The sequence below is a fragment of the Aphidius gifuensis genome, linkage group LG5 (genome assembly GCF_014905175.1).
Source record: "Aphidius gifuensis isolate YNYX2018 linkage group LG5, ASM1490517v1, whole genome shotgun sequence".
NCBI lineage: Eukaryota > Metazoa > Arthropoda > Insecta > Hymenoptera > Braconidae > Aphidius > Aphidius gifuensis.
The window spans coordinates 9,253,023-9,269,328 of record NC_057792.1 but is presented as its reverse complement, the minus strand read 5'-3'; the positions used below and the strand labels follow the sequence as shown (position 1 = coordinate 9,269,328).

General features: G+C 30.8%; 1 protein-coding gene across 1 annotated transcript; it reads left to right on the top strand.

The window, feature by feature from the left end:
* Positions 1-7,010: 7,010 nt before the first annotated feature.
* Positions 7,011-15,858, top strand: LOC122857543 (GDP-fucose protein O-fucosyltransferase 1). Its single transcript, XM_044159790.1, has 3 exons — positions 7,011-7,337; positions 7,562-8,166; positions 14,299-15,858. Exons 1-3 carry the CDS (start codon positions 7,229-7,231, stop codon positions 14,737-14,739), a joined length of 1,155 nt encoding a protein of 384 aa, XP_044015725.1. The 5' UTR covers positions 7,011-7,228; the 3' UTR covers positions 14,740-15,858.
* The last annotated feature ends 448 nt before the right edge of the window (positions 15,859-16,306 follow it).

The window sequence follows — 16,306 nt, the reverse complement described above, 5'->3', positions numbered from 1 at the left end:
CATCAGCGGAAAAAAAAGCCCTAATGAGAACAATTTTGCCCCGTGAATACGGGTGCAGGGCATTACAATTTAGGGCTTTTTTCCTCCACTGTCAGCGCTTGTGAAGCTTTTGTATGTAAAATCTATATGAAAAAAATTTTACAAGCGCCATCAGCGGCAAAAAATAGCCCTAAATTGTAAAAAATTTGCCATGTGAATTGTACTGCTCGAAAGAATGTAGTCAAATAAAATAATGAGCCATTTTGACTAAAATCCTCAGCAATATTCGCTATAAGAAATCAAAGAATTATGGCAAAAATAACCAAAGAATTGATTTCAGATTACTTATTAATTTATTTGATGACATTCTTTCGACACCTATGTTGGCCTGAATTAATTCAATAGCTATTAGCAATTGGCTAGAGAAATATTGTGTCAAATGGCTAAGGAATTAATTTACATTACGAATTAATCTATTTGGCTACATCTTTTCTTTAGATACATTTGCCATAAGTAATTTATTGAAAAGCTATTGGCAAATGGATTTAAAGAATGGATGTACCCGGAAAAAAATATTGTACGTGAAATTGTATCTAATAATATATGATTGCATATTATTGTATACTATCGTATATAATCTTATGTTATTTTATACAATTTCATATGTAAAATGAGATTTGATAACATACGTTCACATATGATTGTAGTATTTAATGATTAAATAACATATATTTGTATATACCTGGTGAACAAAGTTTAGATGTAACAATATATAGTTATATAAAACTATATACTGTATATATAATTATATATAATCGTATATAAGAGTAGTGGTCAAAAAATTTTCAAGATCATAAATGCCTGTATAGAATTATATAAAACTTTATATAATCACATATACTTATATATAGTTATATACAGATTTACATAAAATACATTTTGGTCGGCTTCGTGGAACGTATACATATGTATTATCACATATTGTTATATAAAATAATATATGATTACATCTGGTTATATCTAGCAGCTCTTGAAGCTTATCAAACGTAGTCCATGATGACATACAATCATATCTTATTATATATAGTTATATATCGTCATATATAACTATCTATAGATATTTATAAACTATATTTCGGTCAACTTCGTGGAAACATATACTTGTATATAACCATATATACCTATATAAAGCAATATATAATTTTATCCAATCAGGCAGTGATTATAAAGCAGATCAGAGATGAAATATAATGCTTGGCAGCCAATCGTGTGCCATTCATGGGCTAAGGCTTGGCTGACTCTTGGCTGGTTATTTGCTTACCAAGGCTCGTATGCCCATACTTGGCCGACCATTGGTTAACGAAGAAGTGGCCAGCTCTTATCAAGCAATTCATTGGCCGAGCCTTGGTAAATTATTGGGTGGCCAAGACTGAGAATATAAAATTAAGCCAAGAGTTGGCACATTAAAGACTGGCCAACGTATGACTTGACATTTGTCGATTGTTCTTCTGGTCACCAAAACTAATTATAAACTAATATATTTTTCCTTCTTTCGACATACATAAATTTATTAAAAGCCACTGTTATGTATTTAATATTGAAAGTTTGTTTGGTCAATAATATATATCAGCTACTTATTTTTTTACATTCCGGGGTATATGAAACAAATAAAATTTATATATCGGTTGTGGTTAAGTAAGTAAGGCTCTGGAGTTTCAACTAGGAGATACCGTTTTCAAGTCCTGCAGTCCAATTCACAGAGCATTACAATTTAGGGCTTTTTTCCTCCACTGGCGGCGCTTGTAAAGCTTTTGTATGTAAAATCTATATAAAAAAAAATTTACAAGCGCCATCAGCGGCAAAAAAAAGCCCTAAATTGTAAAAAATTTGCCCTGTGAATCAGACTGCTGGCGATACCAAGTATTTGGGTGCGTTCCGTGGCTACCCAGTCCGTACGAACTTCAAAATGGCAGAGTTTGAAAATCTTTTGATCATTTGTTGTGGTAGACCTGTTTTTTTTCGTTCAAAATTAATCTGATCAAATTTGACATTAACAAATTTATTTGACAGATTTGAAATAACTAAATGAAAACTCTGTCAACTCAAACCTGAAAAAAATAGTAATACTTAATATTTTAAATTTTTATAAATCTCTGGGGTACGTTCCAAAACCTTCGTTTGGTTCGGTATATCAAGATGGCGGATTTCGGTGTTTTTTTTTCATTTTTTTTATTGCAATAATAAGTTAATCACTTATACTTATTATTGGTAAATGTTACGTACCAGGCTAATTAATTTATATAAACTATGAAATAACAAAAAAAAAGAAGAATGTTTAACCAAAAAAAATAATAATATAATATTTTGAAAATAATATAAATTAATGAGCCTGCTATTTAACTTGTTTTTATAAAATCCTCTTGTTTTGTTATTCCTTACAGGGTAACGGGTTAGGAGGGAATGTTTACGATTGTAGATGTACCTTGATGTTAGAAAAATCCGAAACCAATATTGTTGAGAGCATGTCAATCTGCAGTCCAATTCACAGGGCATTACAATTTAGGGCTTTTTTCCTCCACTGGCGGCGCTTGTAGAGCTTTTGTATCTGAAATCTATATAAAAAAAATTTTACAAGCGCCATCACCGGCAAAAAAAAGCCCTAAATTGTATAAAATTTGCCCTGTGAATTGGACTGCTGGATGGTTGCCTTTTGATGTTGGTAGTCTCGAATAATCCAAACGGTAAAATAAACTCGAAGCACAGAAAATAACACCCCGGAGAAATGTCACAGTCAATAATTTTTATATAGGATTAGGAAAGGTTAAATAATTTTGGAAATAATAATTTGTCACTAGCAATTGTTTTAAGTTTTAACTTCACTGGTATTAATTTATTTTATCAAGAGACTCGATAGAGTCTCGCCTCAATTTTTAAAAAGCGAGACTCTTTACCGGGTATAAGTATTTTAAGTCAGTGGTCCGTGACGTCGTCGTTTTTAATTTATCAAATGGCGTTCTAATTATTTGTTAAAAAAAAAAAATAAAAATAGTTTCACTATGTATATCGATGCCTCTCTTTCCAATAAGCCTACTCTCGATTTTTTCCAACAAATAATAAAAAAGATATAAGAGTCTGTAAAAGCCAGGTATCAAATCTTACTAAAAAATAAATTTTCAAGCTGAAATGTCTAATTTCTTCGGATACGTTGCGCATACCCCGCGCCTATCCCTACTCCTGAATTTTTTTATATATGTGTGTATGCAGCCGCATGTGTTAGTTATTTATCATTGATGGAGAATTTGTTTCTTTTTCCTTTTATTCAAAGCGTACATATATAGTATATATACACGTTTAAATTTTTATATTCCAGAAAATTAGTATTCGATTATTATTTATTATTTATTATGGTATTCACGGTCAATTTAAAGTAGACGAATTACAAATATAATTTATTATTAATTTAAACAAAATAAGTGAAATAAAAACAAAACATAAATTTACAATTAATGTCGCCAAAAAGCCTCAATTTTTAAATACCTGTCTATTCATCATACCTTTAATAATCAAAAGACGTAAAATATCCAAAAGAATGTCAAAATTTTGAAGTATAAAGTTGAATAATTTGCTGGATAAAAAAAAATTTTAAAAAAAATTAGGCACTATTTCGATACATGATATAATAATAATATAATGAATAATAAAAACTGCAGCGCCTAATTTTTTTTTAAATTTTTTTTTATCCAGCAAATTATTCAACTTTATACTTCAAATTTTTGACATTTGATTCTTTTGGATATTTTACGTCTTTTGATTATTAAAGGTATGATGAATCGACGAGTATTTAAAAATTGAGGCTTTTTGGCGACATTAATTGTAAATTTATGTTTTATTTTTATTAACTATTAAAATATTTAATTGATTTTATATTTTATAAAAAGCAATTTTTAATTTGATTTTATTATTTTGTTTAATTTGATTTATTAAAATTTATTTGATTTAATTTATGATTAATTGATGATTATGATGAAAAAAAAAATATATTTACTCCAAAACGTTTATGTACAAACGCGTGAGATTTTTTAAATTAAATGCTTATCTATTTTCAAGAAAAGTCAAAGCTTGACTACTGTCTTGCGGTTTATGCATTGAGGACACATAAACAATTGAAACTATTTAATAAAGTGCAGCGTAGATTTATAAAATATATCTGTTATATCGGGTGCGTTCCGTGGCTATCCAGTCCGTACGAACTTCAAAATGGCGGAGTTTGGAAATATTTTGATTCTTTGTTGTGGTAGACCTGATTTTTTTCATTTGAAAATAATCTGATCAAATTTAACGTTAGCCAATTTATTCGACAGATTTGAAATAATTAAATAGAAACTCTGTTAACTTAAACCTGAAAAAAATAGTAATACTTAATATTTTAAGTTTTTATAAATCTCTGGCCTTCTCTTTGGCTATAGTGATGTATCATAGTAACTTTTAACATTATTAAAATTTTCATTTTTTTCGTCGCCATTTTGAAGTTCGTACGGACTGGATAGCCACGGAACGCACCCATAGTACACAAGCTCTGTCCTTTGATAGAGGTTGTGATGATGATACCCTGATCCAGCTTGCTGAGATGACCAATATCTCTATGCATCGTGACACACTTACAATCATATTCTTTATTAAATTACTAACTGGGGCTGTTGACTGTCCTGACCTCTTATCTGATGTCAGGATAAGAATGCTAGCTACTAAATTACGTAATGTGTCACCATTTTACACTAAGTCTGGCTCTTGTGTATCATCAACTTAACCTCCTCTCCAACATATAGTAAATCTTACTAATAATATATGTCGCAAGACTGCATTATTCAGTAAAATAATGGACTTTAATTCTATTTCATCGAGCTTTGTGTTGGATTGTGTAAAAATATCTAGGCGATAAATTTGTATAAAGATTATTCAATACCTAGAAACTAAATCAGCATTTATTCTTACTTCTTATTCTTGTTCCTATTTCTTACTCTTAACTTTTTAGTTTTTACTTTAATTTAGGTTTAATTTTAATCTGTATCCTAATGATAATAACAACACTTAAGTAATCATTGTAAATATTATTCTGTATTATGTGTTAAATTGCTATTGAGCAATTTTATCCTGTACCCTGTAATGGCTTTTTGCCGCTGGGCTACTAAATTAAATAAATAAATAAATAAATAAATAAAAGAGCAGAAGCTAATTTTCACTCATAAAATCGGGGTTCGTACATCAATAATAATAACAGGATATTGTAAATTAAAATTTGGAGTAAGCTATTTCTTTTTGATTTTTTATAGAAGTACAAATTCTTTTTGTTTTCTCAAAGAAAAAGACGTTTGCTAATTTATTTATGTACCGATAATAACAGAATTTATTAGCAGGCAATGGCAGACAATAGATGGAAAAAAAATTGTTGAATGAAAATTATTTTTCAACAGTTGCATGGTGCCTATTATTTTTGATGTGGGTATTTTTGATGTCGATATTTTTGATGAGAAAGACATGAACTATATGATTTTACTTTACAATCTATGTTATTGTTATTAAGGTGGAAATTTTTATTTTATTGATGTAAAGTATTTTAAAACGGTTCCGTTTTCGTGGGCTGGGCTTACGCATTCTATTAGGCATCGTCAAATATTATTTGTAAACCAATTATTCTTCTGATTAAAAATTTCATTTTTTTTTTTTTTTTTGTTATTCACACCACATGATGACGTGTCATTGGCATTTGGCATTTAGTAACAACGGAGGCAGCCGCTTCCGGCCGTCGACGGCGCTAGTCATATATAATTTCATATAGCTATATATTTTTACATATAAACTTTTTTCACCGGGTATAGCTTCATTTCCATACAGAATTTCACGTGGCTATTATTATATGCAATTGTATGTGATAATCTGCGATAATATATGATAACATAAAATTCCATGTTACTCTGGTTTTTTGTACTAAGTGTTCGGCTGAGGTGCGTTCTTGAATAGAGAGTCACGGGGTAGAGTTAGGCAGAGTTAAGGAGGTTATGCAGAAATTACTCTTTTTTTTTTAAATATAATGAGAATGTTCTGAAATTTTGTACACAAGTAGATCTTTTCATTCTGAATACAACGGTATAATTATTTTCTTATGTTGATCGGTTAAATTTTTTGTAAATAATTATTGAAAATAATATTTAACATTGGCTCTTATGGAGATTTCAACCATTTTTTTCGGATAGAAAAAATGATGAAAAAGTCTTGAAAAAAATCACACATATACATATAGAAACCGAGTTTTATTAATTGCGCGAAAAATTTTCCTATGTTGATCGGTCAATTAATGAGAAATTAATTATAAACTTTACAAAAATTAGATGTGGCAACGTATGGCATGTTCAAACACACACACACATCCCTGCAATCCCATATATTGTATACGGGGCGCAGGCGCTTTTCACTTTATTTTTTTATAATGTAGCCAGATTTCAGTTTTGTCTGTGACGTCAGAAGCGCCCCGCAACACCCGCAATGAATTTGTGCATAACCTCCTTAAGTTAACACCAGACTATAACCCCGGTCGTTCTTAAATGAATGTGGTAGAGTCAGTCGGTTTAGAACGCACCCCTGCACCCGTATTCACAGGGCATTACAATTTAGGGCTTTTTTCATTCACCGGTGGCGCTTGTGGAGCTTTTATATGTAAAATCTATATAAAAAATTTTGGCTTGAGGACAGCGCCATCAGTGGCAAAAAAAAGCCCTAAATTGTATAAAAGTTTCCCTGTGAATACTGCACCCGTATTCAGAGAATGTTCTCATTAGGGCGTTTTTTTTCCGATGGTGGCGTTTGTGAAGCCTTTCTATATGAAATCTATATAAAAAAAATTTTGTCAAGTGCCATCAGCGGAAAAAAAAGCCCTAATGAGAACAATTTTGCCCCGTGAATACGGGTGCGGGTGCTGTGAATTGGAGTGCTGGTGCTGCTATCGAACGCTCCCCCGTGCATACGCTCGGTGTGAATAGTAAACGAACACACCTATGGTTTTTTGCAGTTTAATACGTTTTAAACGTTTTATCCATGGATAATTGTAAACAACTCCAAAACTCACAATATGCCCGTGCCCGTCCCTAGCAGTAAGTTACCGAAATATTGTTAACTGGGAGATATCAACATTTTTTAAATCATTGTGCTTTTTACAATATCAAATTCCATAAGTTTTCAGTACCAACTTAATAGCATGTTAGTATCTGTGATTTTCGTGTCGTTTTTAATAATAGGCAGTGGATCGCATTCTCAGGAATTATCTCTTGACACAAATGGATACATTGTTTACTGTCCCTGCATGGGTAAAGAGTTTTTTTAATCTACTAACAGTTTCTCTATGAAATTTATCTATAAACAAGCCTTAAAAAGTCAATTTGAATATATTTTTCATATAACAAACAACATTTTATTGAACTCCTATTGAAAAAATAATAGCAACAACTTGTTGCTACCCGATCAGAAAAAAAAGCAACTGCTGAATAGTTAGAATAATGAATTAATGTTTTTTTCTGGTTGAAACTATTAGGTCGATTTGGGAATCAAGCAGATCACTTTTTGGGTGCCTTGGGCTTCGCTATAGCCCTAAATCGAACATTAATTGTTCCGCCATGGGTCGAATACCGCACTGGAGAAGTGAGATCTATCCAAGTCCCTTTTGACACTTATTTCAACTTGACGTCATTAGCTGAATGTCATAAAGTTATTACAATGGAAAATTTTATGAAAAGATTGGCCCCTGTTATTTGGCCAGAAGAAAATAGAATATCATTGTGCTATTCCCCTCGGGGAAGTACTGAGTCCTGCAACGCCAAAGAAGGAAATCCTTTTGGTCCATTCTGGAACACTTTCAATGTTAATTTTACGAACTCTGAATTCTATGGACCATTCCACTATGATGTTCATCACACAAATATTGCAAACGAGTGGAAGAAAAAATACCCTTCTGTAGATTGGCCTATACTGGCTTTTACTGGAGCTCCTGCCAGCTTTCCGGTTCAGCATGAAAACAAATATCTTCAAAAGTGTGTTGTCTGGAATGATGAAATTCAGAATAAAGCCAAAAATTTCATCAAAATGACTATGCCTAGAGGAGCATTCGTAGGAATCCATTTGCGCAATGGAGTAGACTGGGTAATAGAAGATAATTATGAATTTGCTATTTGTACAAATTTCTTGAGTTTAGAATGCATTTAGTTCTTCAAACGTAATAAACTAATGCCAAACTGTAGCTAAAAGATATCTAATAGATATCGGGACTTAGGGTTACCATGCGTCCTGATTTAGCAGGACATGTCCTGATTTTGAACGGCTTGTCCTGATACGGTCCTGATTTGTTAAATGTCCTGATTTTTGAGACTCGTTTACAATTTTTGAGTTTTTTCAGTTTTTTTAATAAATATAATATAGAATTTACGCTATCTATGATGGACTCTTGAATACTTCTAATTATTAAAATTTAGATAGCGTGCAGTATATGTACTTCGTCATATAGAGTATAGGGGGCCCGATGAAAAATTTCTATAGCCTAGGCAACCCTTCTTTTATTTTCGTAAAATTATTTTTTTGCTGACATAAATATTGCGTAACTTTTTTATTTATTGACCAAAATTCAAACTAAAATATTGAATAGAAAGGAAAACATCCTAGCTAATTTGTAGTGAAGAAATTAGAATTTGTAGTTGAACCATTTGTCCGGAAAAATTATTTCTCTCATATAATACCTTAATAAATTATTGCGTAACTTTTTTATTTATTGACTAAAATTCAAACTAAATCATTGAATAGATAGGGAAACATCCTAGCTAATTTGTAGTGGAGGAATTAGAATTTTTAGTTGAACCATTTGTCCGGAAAAATTATTTTTCTGACATATTCCCTTAATAAAATATTGCGTAACTTTTTTCTCAAATGGTTTAACTACAAATTCTAATTTCTTCACTACAAATTAGCTAGGATGTTTCCCTATCTATTTAATATTTTAGTTTGAATTTTGGTCAATAAATAAAAAAAATACGCAATAATTTATTAAGGTATTATATGAGAGAAATAATTTTTCCGGACAAATGGTTCAACTACAAATTCTAATTTCTTCACTACAAATTAGCTAGGATGTTTCCCTATCTATTTAATATTTTAGTTTGAATTTTGGTCAATAAATAAGAAAGTTACGCAATAATGTATGAAGGTATTATATGAGAGAATTAATTTTTCCGGACAAATGGTTCAACTACAAATTAGGTAGGATGTTTCCCTATCTACTCAATATTTTAGTTTGAATTTTGGTCAATAAATAAAAAAGTTACGCAATATTTTATTAAGGGAATATGTCAGAGAATTAACTTTTCCGGACAAATGGTTCAACTACAAATTCTAATTTCTTCACTACAAATTAGCTAGGATGTTTCCCTATCTATTTAATATTTTAGTTTGAATTTTGGTCAATAAAATAGAAAGTTACGCAATAATTTATTAAGGTATTATATGAGAGAAATAATTTTTCCGGACAAATGGTTCAACTACAAATTCCAATTTCTTCACTACAAATTAGCTAGGATGTTTTTCTATCTATCCAATATTTTAGTTTGTTTTTTGGTCAATAAATAAAAAAGTTATTTAGTATTCAATATTTTGGAGTAAAAAAAAAATTTTTTTTTCCACTTTTTTGACTTTTTTTTTTTTTGGGAAACTGGTTTAGTAAAAATATACTTATATTTTTCACGATTTTTTCTCCATTTATTTTACTCGTAATTTTTTTCTGGTTGTCAACAAAAAAGTTATGCAATTTTATCATGATTATTGCTCAAAAAAAAAAAATTTTTTTTTTGTGTCATTATTTTTCAACTAAAAATTAAAATTTGTTCACTACAAATTACTACAAATTCTAAGAAAGCTATTTGACCTCTTCATTACTATTTTTCTTCAATTTTCTGCGAAAGTACATTTTAACCCTTTTTTCACACCTAATTTTTGAACTACAAATTAAACTCTTTTTACTACAAATTACTACAAATTCCAACGAACGTTTTGGCCCTACTCTCATCGCTCTAAGTCAATTTTTAAAGAAAGTACCTTTTAACCCTTTTTTCACCCTTAATTTTTGAACTACAAATTAAACCCTTTTCACTACAAATTACTACAAATTAAGACCTTCAAAATGAGCCATACTACAAGTCTCTACGATAAAGTGGGGTGCCGGGTTCACGCAGCTAAAAATACGTCAAAATTCCTGTTTTTCGCGTTTACTTTTATTTATTAAAAAAAACTTACCTACAAAACTTTTTTCATATACGGCTTAAAATTTTCGTCTTTATTCTCTTTATAATATATCAGTTTTTCGAAATAGTCTCTGTATTTTTTCATATAGTTTCTAACCAGGTTTGTGTGAAGTGTACTCGGCTGGCCATAAGAGCCTATGTTTAACCTCCTTGAAAAATGTCAACTTTATTAAGGTTGTTTTCAAATCAAATTCCCGTAATTTAATTTCCGATTTTTTAAATGAAATAATTATCTATTTGGTGGAATTTTTTTGTAATTTTCCTCTGCGTCAAAATTCAGATAATTAGTGTCAAAGTTGACAACTTTAACACGCAAGCATAGGGAGTATGGGCACGTTTGCGCTTGTACTTTTAAAACTCTTAATTTAAATTTTGATTTTTTTCTACAGATTTGTACACTTTACAAATGAGAAATCAATGAAAAAAAAATTATCCATTTCCTCAGTGCCGTTTAAAAGATATTGGCTAATCACTTTTTTAATTTACGGGTTTCAGCCGGCTGAATTACATTGAAAATTTGGGGTACGTTCCAATGGACGCACCCGAATTCAGTGCGTAATAATAATAAGAATAATGTACTTAGAAAAAAAAGGAACTCAGCTTAGCCTTAGATGTAGCAAAGTAAAAAATCTAAAATAATATAGATATTGATTGTGTGGCTATAATTGAAGCTAAGTAAAAAATCTAGCTAGATATTGATTGTGTGGTTACAATTACAGCTAAGTGAAAAATCGAGCTAATTACTTAGCTAGATTTTTCACTTAGCTGTAATTAAAATAATGTAGATATCGATTGTTTGGCTATAATGGAAGCTAAGTAAATAATCTTGCTAAGTAAAATAATGCAGATAATGATTGTGTGGCTACAATTACAGCTAAGTGAAAAATCTAGCTAAGTAAAATAATCCAGATATCTAAATTTTTTTTTTTTTAAGGGACTTAGTTTTTTTTGGAAAATTTAATTTTTTTTTCTAAGTCCATTGTTTTCAACATGGCAAAACTAGACGAAACTAGTCAAAAAATAAAAATGACAACGGACGGTCATGGAGACCAGTATGGACGATAAGTCACGTCCCTCACCGCGGGGGCCACGGCACTGAATTCGGATATTCCCGTTCGTTTTTATTCTTCTAGCGGCAACGTCCGAACTCAGGCCCAAGCGCTCCAGGGAGGCGGAACGTGACTTATCGTTCATTCTGGCTTCCATGTCCGTCCGTTGTTATTTTTATTTATTGACTAGTTTTGCCAAGCTAAAAATAATGGACTTGGAAAAAAAAATTAAATTTAAAAAAAAAAACTTAGATATCTACATTATTTTACCAGCAAAATTTTTTACTTAGCTAGATTTTTTACTTAGCTGTAATTGTAGCCAAACAATAGTAGAAATACTACAGGTATGGCAGTGCGCAGCCTGGTTTGGCCGCTGTGAATCGACCAATCAAAAGGTCGCCTTCTCGCCACAAAAATGGAAGACTTTATGCGCGCGCGATACAAATTTGTTAAGAAAATTTTCAAGTTTTTTTTAAATTTTTCAAAAGTTATCATATTGATTCAACTAGATTTGGTATATTTTATAATGATTCACATACATCAATAATAAAAATTAATTATTTATATTAAATAAATGAATCCAAGTATAATAAATACAACACAACCTCTATTGTTTGTGGCATAAAAAAAAAACAACAATGAAAATATTATAATTTATTTGTTAAACTGTCTTGGTTTTTTGATTTTTTATAAACATGCTCCACATATATTTATTAGTATTTACAACAATATAAAAAATAGTTGTCAAAACAGTATGTTAGAGAGAGAGGATCTTATAATAGAGATTGCGTGTTAAAAAGAAAAGCAAAACAGCTCGATGGCGCGTTCTTGATTGGTTGAAAAAATAAGGCTGCGCAGAACGCGACGAAAAAAGCATGGACTACTGCCATACCTGTAGTACTTCTACCATGGTATTAGTGTCTGTAAATATAAGCCAGCAACACTCACACTACTTATGACGCATCAGTAAAGTGAAAAGTTATAGGCATGAGGGGGCGCTATAATTTTTTTATTTAACATACGTTTGTAAGTACCCTTGTGAACCCAAAACGTCGCCCGGTCATGCGATTTAAAAACAACCTTAATTATAATTAAAAAAAAACCACCGACAATAAAATTATAAAAAAATTAGGAATTGTGTATTATTACATAAATAATCTACTGTCAAAATTTCAAAAACTTCTCTGTATTTTCGTTCAGCGTTGGACATGCCTTAACACTTGAAATTTTGAAATTACTTTATTTTACAACTACATATATCAATAAAAAGTTCCATAAACATTTATAAAACTTCAGTGTCATTGGAAAGACAATATGTATTAATAGTAGCTTATCTCAAAAATTTGACCGTTTGGCTCAGTCAAACGCCTTCTTGATCATAGTACTCTTTAAGGCATGTCCAACACGGAGTACAAATACAGAGAAAGTTTTGAAATTTTGACAGTAGATTATTTATCTGACAATACACAATCTCTAGTTTTTTGGTCGGTGTTTTTTTTTAAATTAATAATTAATAAAGTTGACATTTTTCAAGGTTATACATAGGCTCTTATGGCCAGCCGAGTACACTTCACATAAATCTGATTAGAAACTATATGAAAAAATACAGAGACTATTCTGAAAAACTGATATATTATAAAATGAAAAAAAAAAAGAAAATTTTGAGCCGTATATGAAAAAGTTTGGTCGGTGGTTTTTTTTTTAATGAATAACAAGAGACGCGAAAAATAAGAATTTTGACGTATTATAGTATATAAAATACAATTTACCAAAGTTATAACTATAGTTTGGGAGAAGGGGACACGGCATCAAATAGGGATATTCCTTCATAGCGGATTTTCTGGCGGATTTCCACCTTCACAAGATATCCCTTTTTTTTTTACCCCTTCTCTGAGTGTTTGAGAATAACTAGTTAAAAAGGGGAGCTCAAACGCTTAAAGAAGGGGTAAAAAAAAAAGAGGGACATCTAGTGGAAGTAGAAATTCGCCAGAAAATCCGCCATGAAAGAATCCCTAATGTTTTTAAGGAGTAGGGGAAGACCTATTAGGTGCGTTCTTTCACTTGCGGAAGCCTGCGGGTATCCCCACCTCTAATGATCCCTCTCTTCTTTTTTTCCCTTTCTTCTTCTGACTTGCGTGAAATTAGAAGCGCAATAACAAAATTTTCGAGTAAAGTTTCTGCAGTCCAATTCACAGGGCAAATTTTTTACAATTTAGGGCTTTTTTTTGCCGGTGATGGCGCTTGTAAAATTTTTTTTATATAGATTTCACATACAAAAGCTTTACAAGCGCCGCCAGTGGAGGAAAAAAGCCTTAAATTGTAATGCCCTGTGAATTGGACTGCTGTTGTCAAAAGAAGGAAGGGAAAAAAAGTAGAGAGGAATCATTAGAGGTGGGGATAGCCGCAGGCTACCGCAAGTAAAAGAACGCACCTATTCCCTTGGCTTTTTAGCAGTCGGCATAGTTCAAACATAAACTCAAGTTGACCAACATCCAATTGATGTTATTTTTCAACATAATTTTTAATTTATAGTAAATTATATTTTGGATGAATAAACTTAAATAAAATAGGTCGATAAACATTTTTTTATTATGAAATAAAGTCAAATACGGTAAATATAATGTTTTATGATATATTAAAAAAAAAAATTTATTTTTTTGGGGTTAGCATTGCATTTCGTATATTGTAAAATGGATAAACAACAATTTACCAAAGCTGGTTTGGGAGGGGGCACGGCATCGAATGTTTTTAAGAAAGAGTAGGGGAAGACTTATTCCCTTGGCTAAAAACTAACTTTGATTGAGTTGACTTTAGGACATTCTTCCCTCCACAACACTCTAAAAACGGTGTTGGACATACCTTAAACAACACCTTTTTTTCAACACTGTCAAAAGTATTTAATATCCATGAATTCTCATGATGATTTTTTATGTTAATAGGTAAGAGCCTGTGAATTTATTTCAAGTACTCCGAACTTATTTGCTGCTCCACAATGCCTTGGATATAGAAATGAACGCGGAAAGGCTACACCTGGAATGTGTTTACCGAATGTTGATTTGATTCTCCGTCACCTGAAACGTGTTATAAGAAATGCTAAAGATGTCAAATCAGTATTCATCGCTTCCGACAATGATTACATGATTCATGATTTATCAAATGCACTTGCCAGAATGGAAGTGACCGTCCACAAACAATCTGAACCAGTTTCACCACATTTAGATTTGGCAATTTTAGGAACTGCAAATTACTTCATAGGCAATTGTATTTCATCATACAGCTCATTTGTTGCTCGTGAAAGAAACGTTAAAGGATTACCTGTGTTTTATTGGGGATTCCCCCCGGATCGTTTATCTTCTACGAACATAAAAGAAGAATTGTAAACCATTATTAAAATTAAAAAATCTCAATATGTCTACATTTTAAATTTTTATCAAATGTTAAATTATAAAAAAAATTCTTTCAGTGCCTTTAGTTCTTTTAACCCAGTTAAAAGAATTTCATAGAAACCACGAAAAAAAGTCAAATGGACTACATCAAATGCTCATAGATATTATTATTCTATGAGCATTTGATGTGTATTTGACGCTTTTTCGTAAGATTTTTTTAACTGGGAATAAAAATTTCAGTTATTTGATCTTAATCCTGGTGGCTTGAAGACTATATAGCGCTGAATTGCAGTGGTGTTTCCATTGACAAATGTAAAAAGTCTCTTTCTATTTAGTCTGCTATGTGACTGACTGAAAACTATTCGGAATTACGATTTTCAGAATTTGAATTTGAAGGCAAGATTACTTATATACACTCAACGTCTTTAGACGGCAGAATGATACAAGTGTCATATATGCATCATTCAGGTCGGATAGGTTACCACTTTCAAGCCTAGGCCATCTCTTGTTTATTTTTGTATTGATAAAAAAAAAAAGTAAAATAAAAAGAAGTAAACAAAAAATTTTAACAATCATAAAAAAAAATGTTCTTTCTTCGTTTATATATTTCTTCTATGTTTTGAAAAGTCAATCCAACTTATAAATTTATAAATAAATTAACAAATATCATTTGAATTTAAATTTGTGTTACAACTTGTTTTTTGAATAAAACTAGGGTGCGTTCCGTAGAGGACCACGGTCCGTTTTGGCCATAATCAGAGTGGATCTATAAAAATTAAAAATCTCCCTAGGAATCCCTAAAAAATAACCAGTCTCATGTATACTCTTTTTTTCACCTTTTTATGTATGTATTGTTATTGTTGTGGATTGTGGTGTTTACTGAATTTTGTACTGAATAAAATTATTAAAACAATAAATTTGTTAATAACAGTTAACAAAATCGAAAGAAAAATTTCACTTCAAACACATTATCTATTGACTGATGTAGATGGTAATGTTCTTGTTGAAAATGAACAGCAACATCAGCCAGTTCAAGATCCTGGAAGATAACAAAATTATAAGTGCTGTCCTAACCATACATTTGAGTTATGATATGTTTTGAAACATTAACTTTGAAAAAAAATACAATTTAAAGGCTAAAAAATTGAGATAACAACAATATACACCTACCATTTTAATTGACAATTTTTTTTTATGCCAAACTATTTTTTTCTTTGTAATATGTTAATTTCATTTTTCGGTGTTTACGTTTTGTCATACATAAAGTGCTGACACTACAACGAAACTAAATTCACCATGATAAACCACGCTTATTTTTGGTGGACCGTGGTCTTCTACGGAACGCACCCCTGGTCAACATGACGCTTAAAATGAAGGGTAAGATGTACTTTAATTTGTACCACCAAACTCGAAATTTGTACCTCAAAAATAATAACAAAAAAAAAATATTTACTTCAAAATGTTTCCATACTGCCTTCAAAAATAAATATTTTTAAATAATTTTTTTTTTATAATATATTTGATGGTTCAAATTAAAGCACAACTTACTTTTTATTTTGGA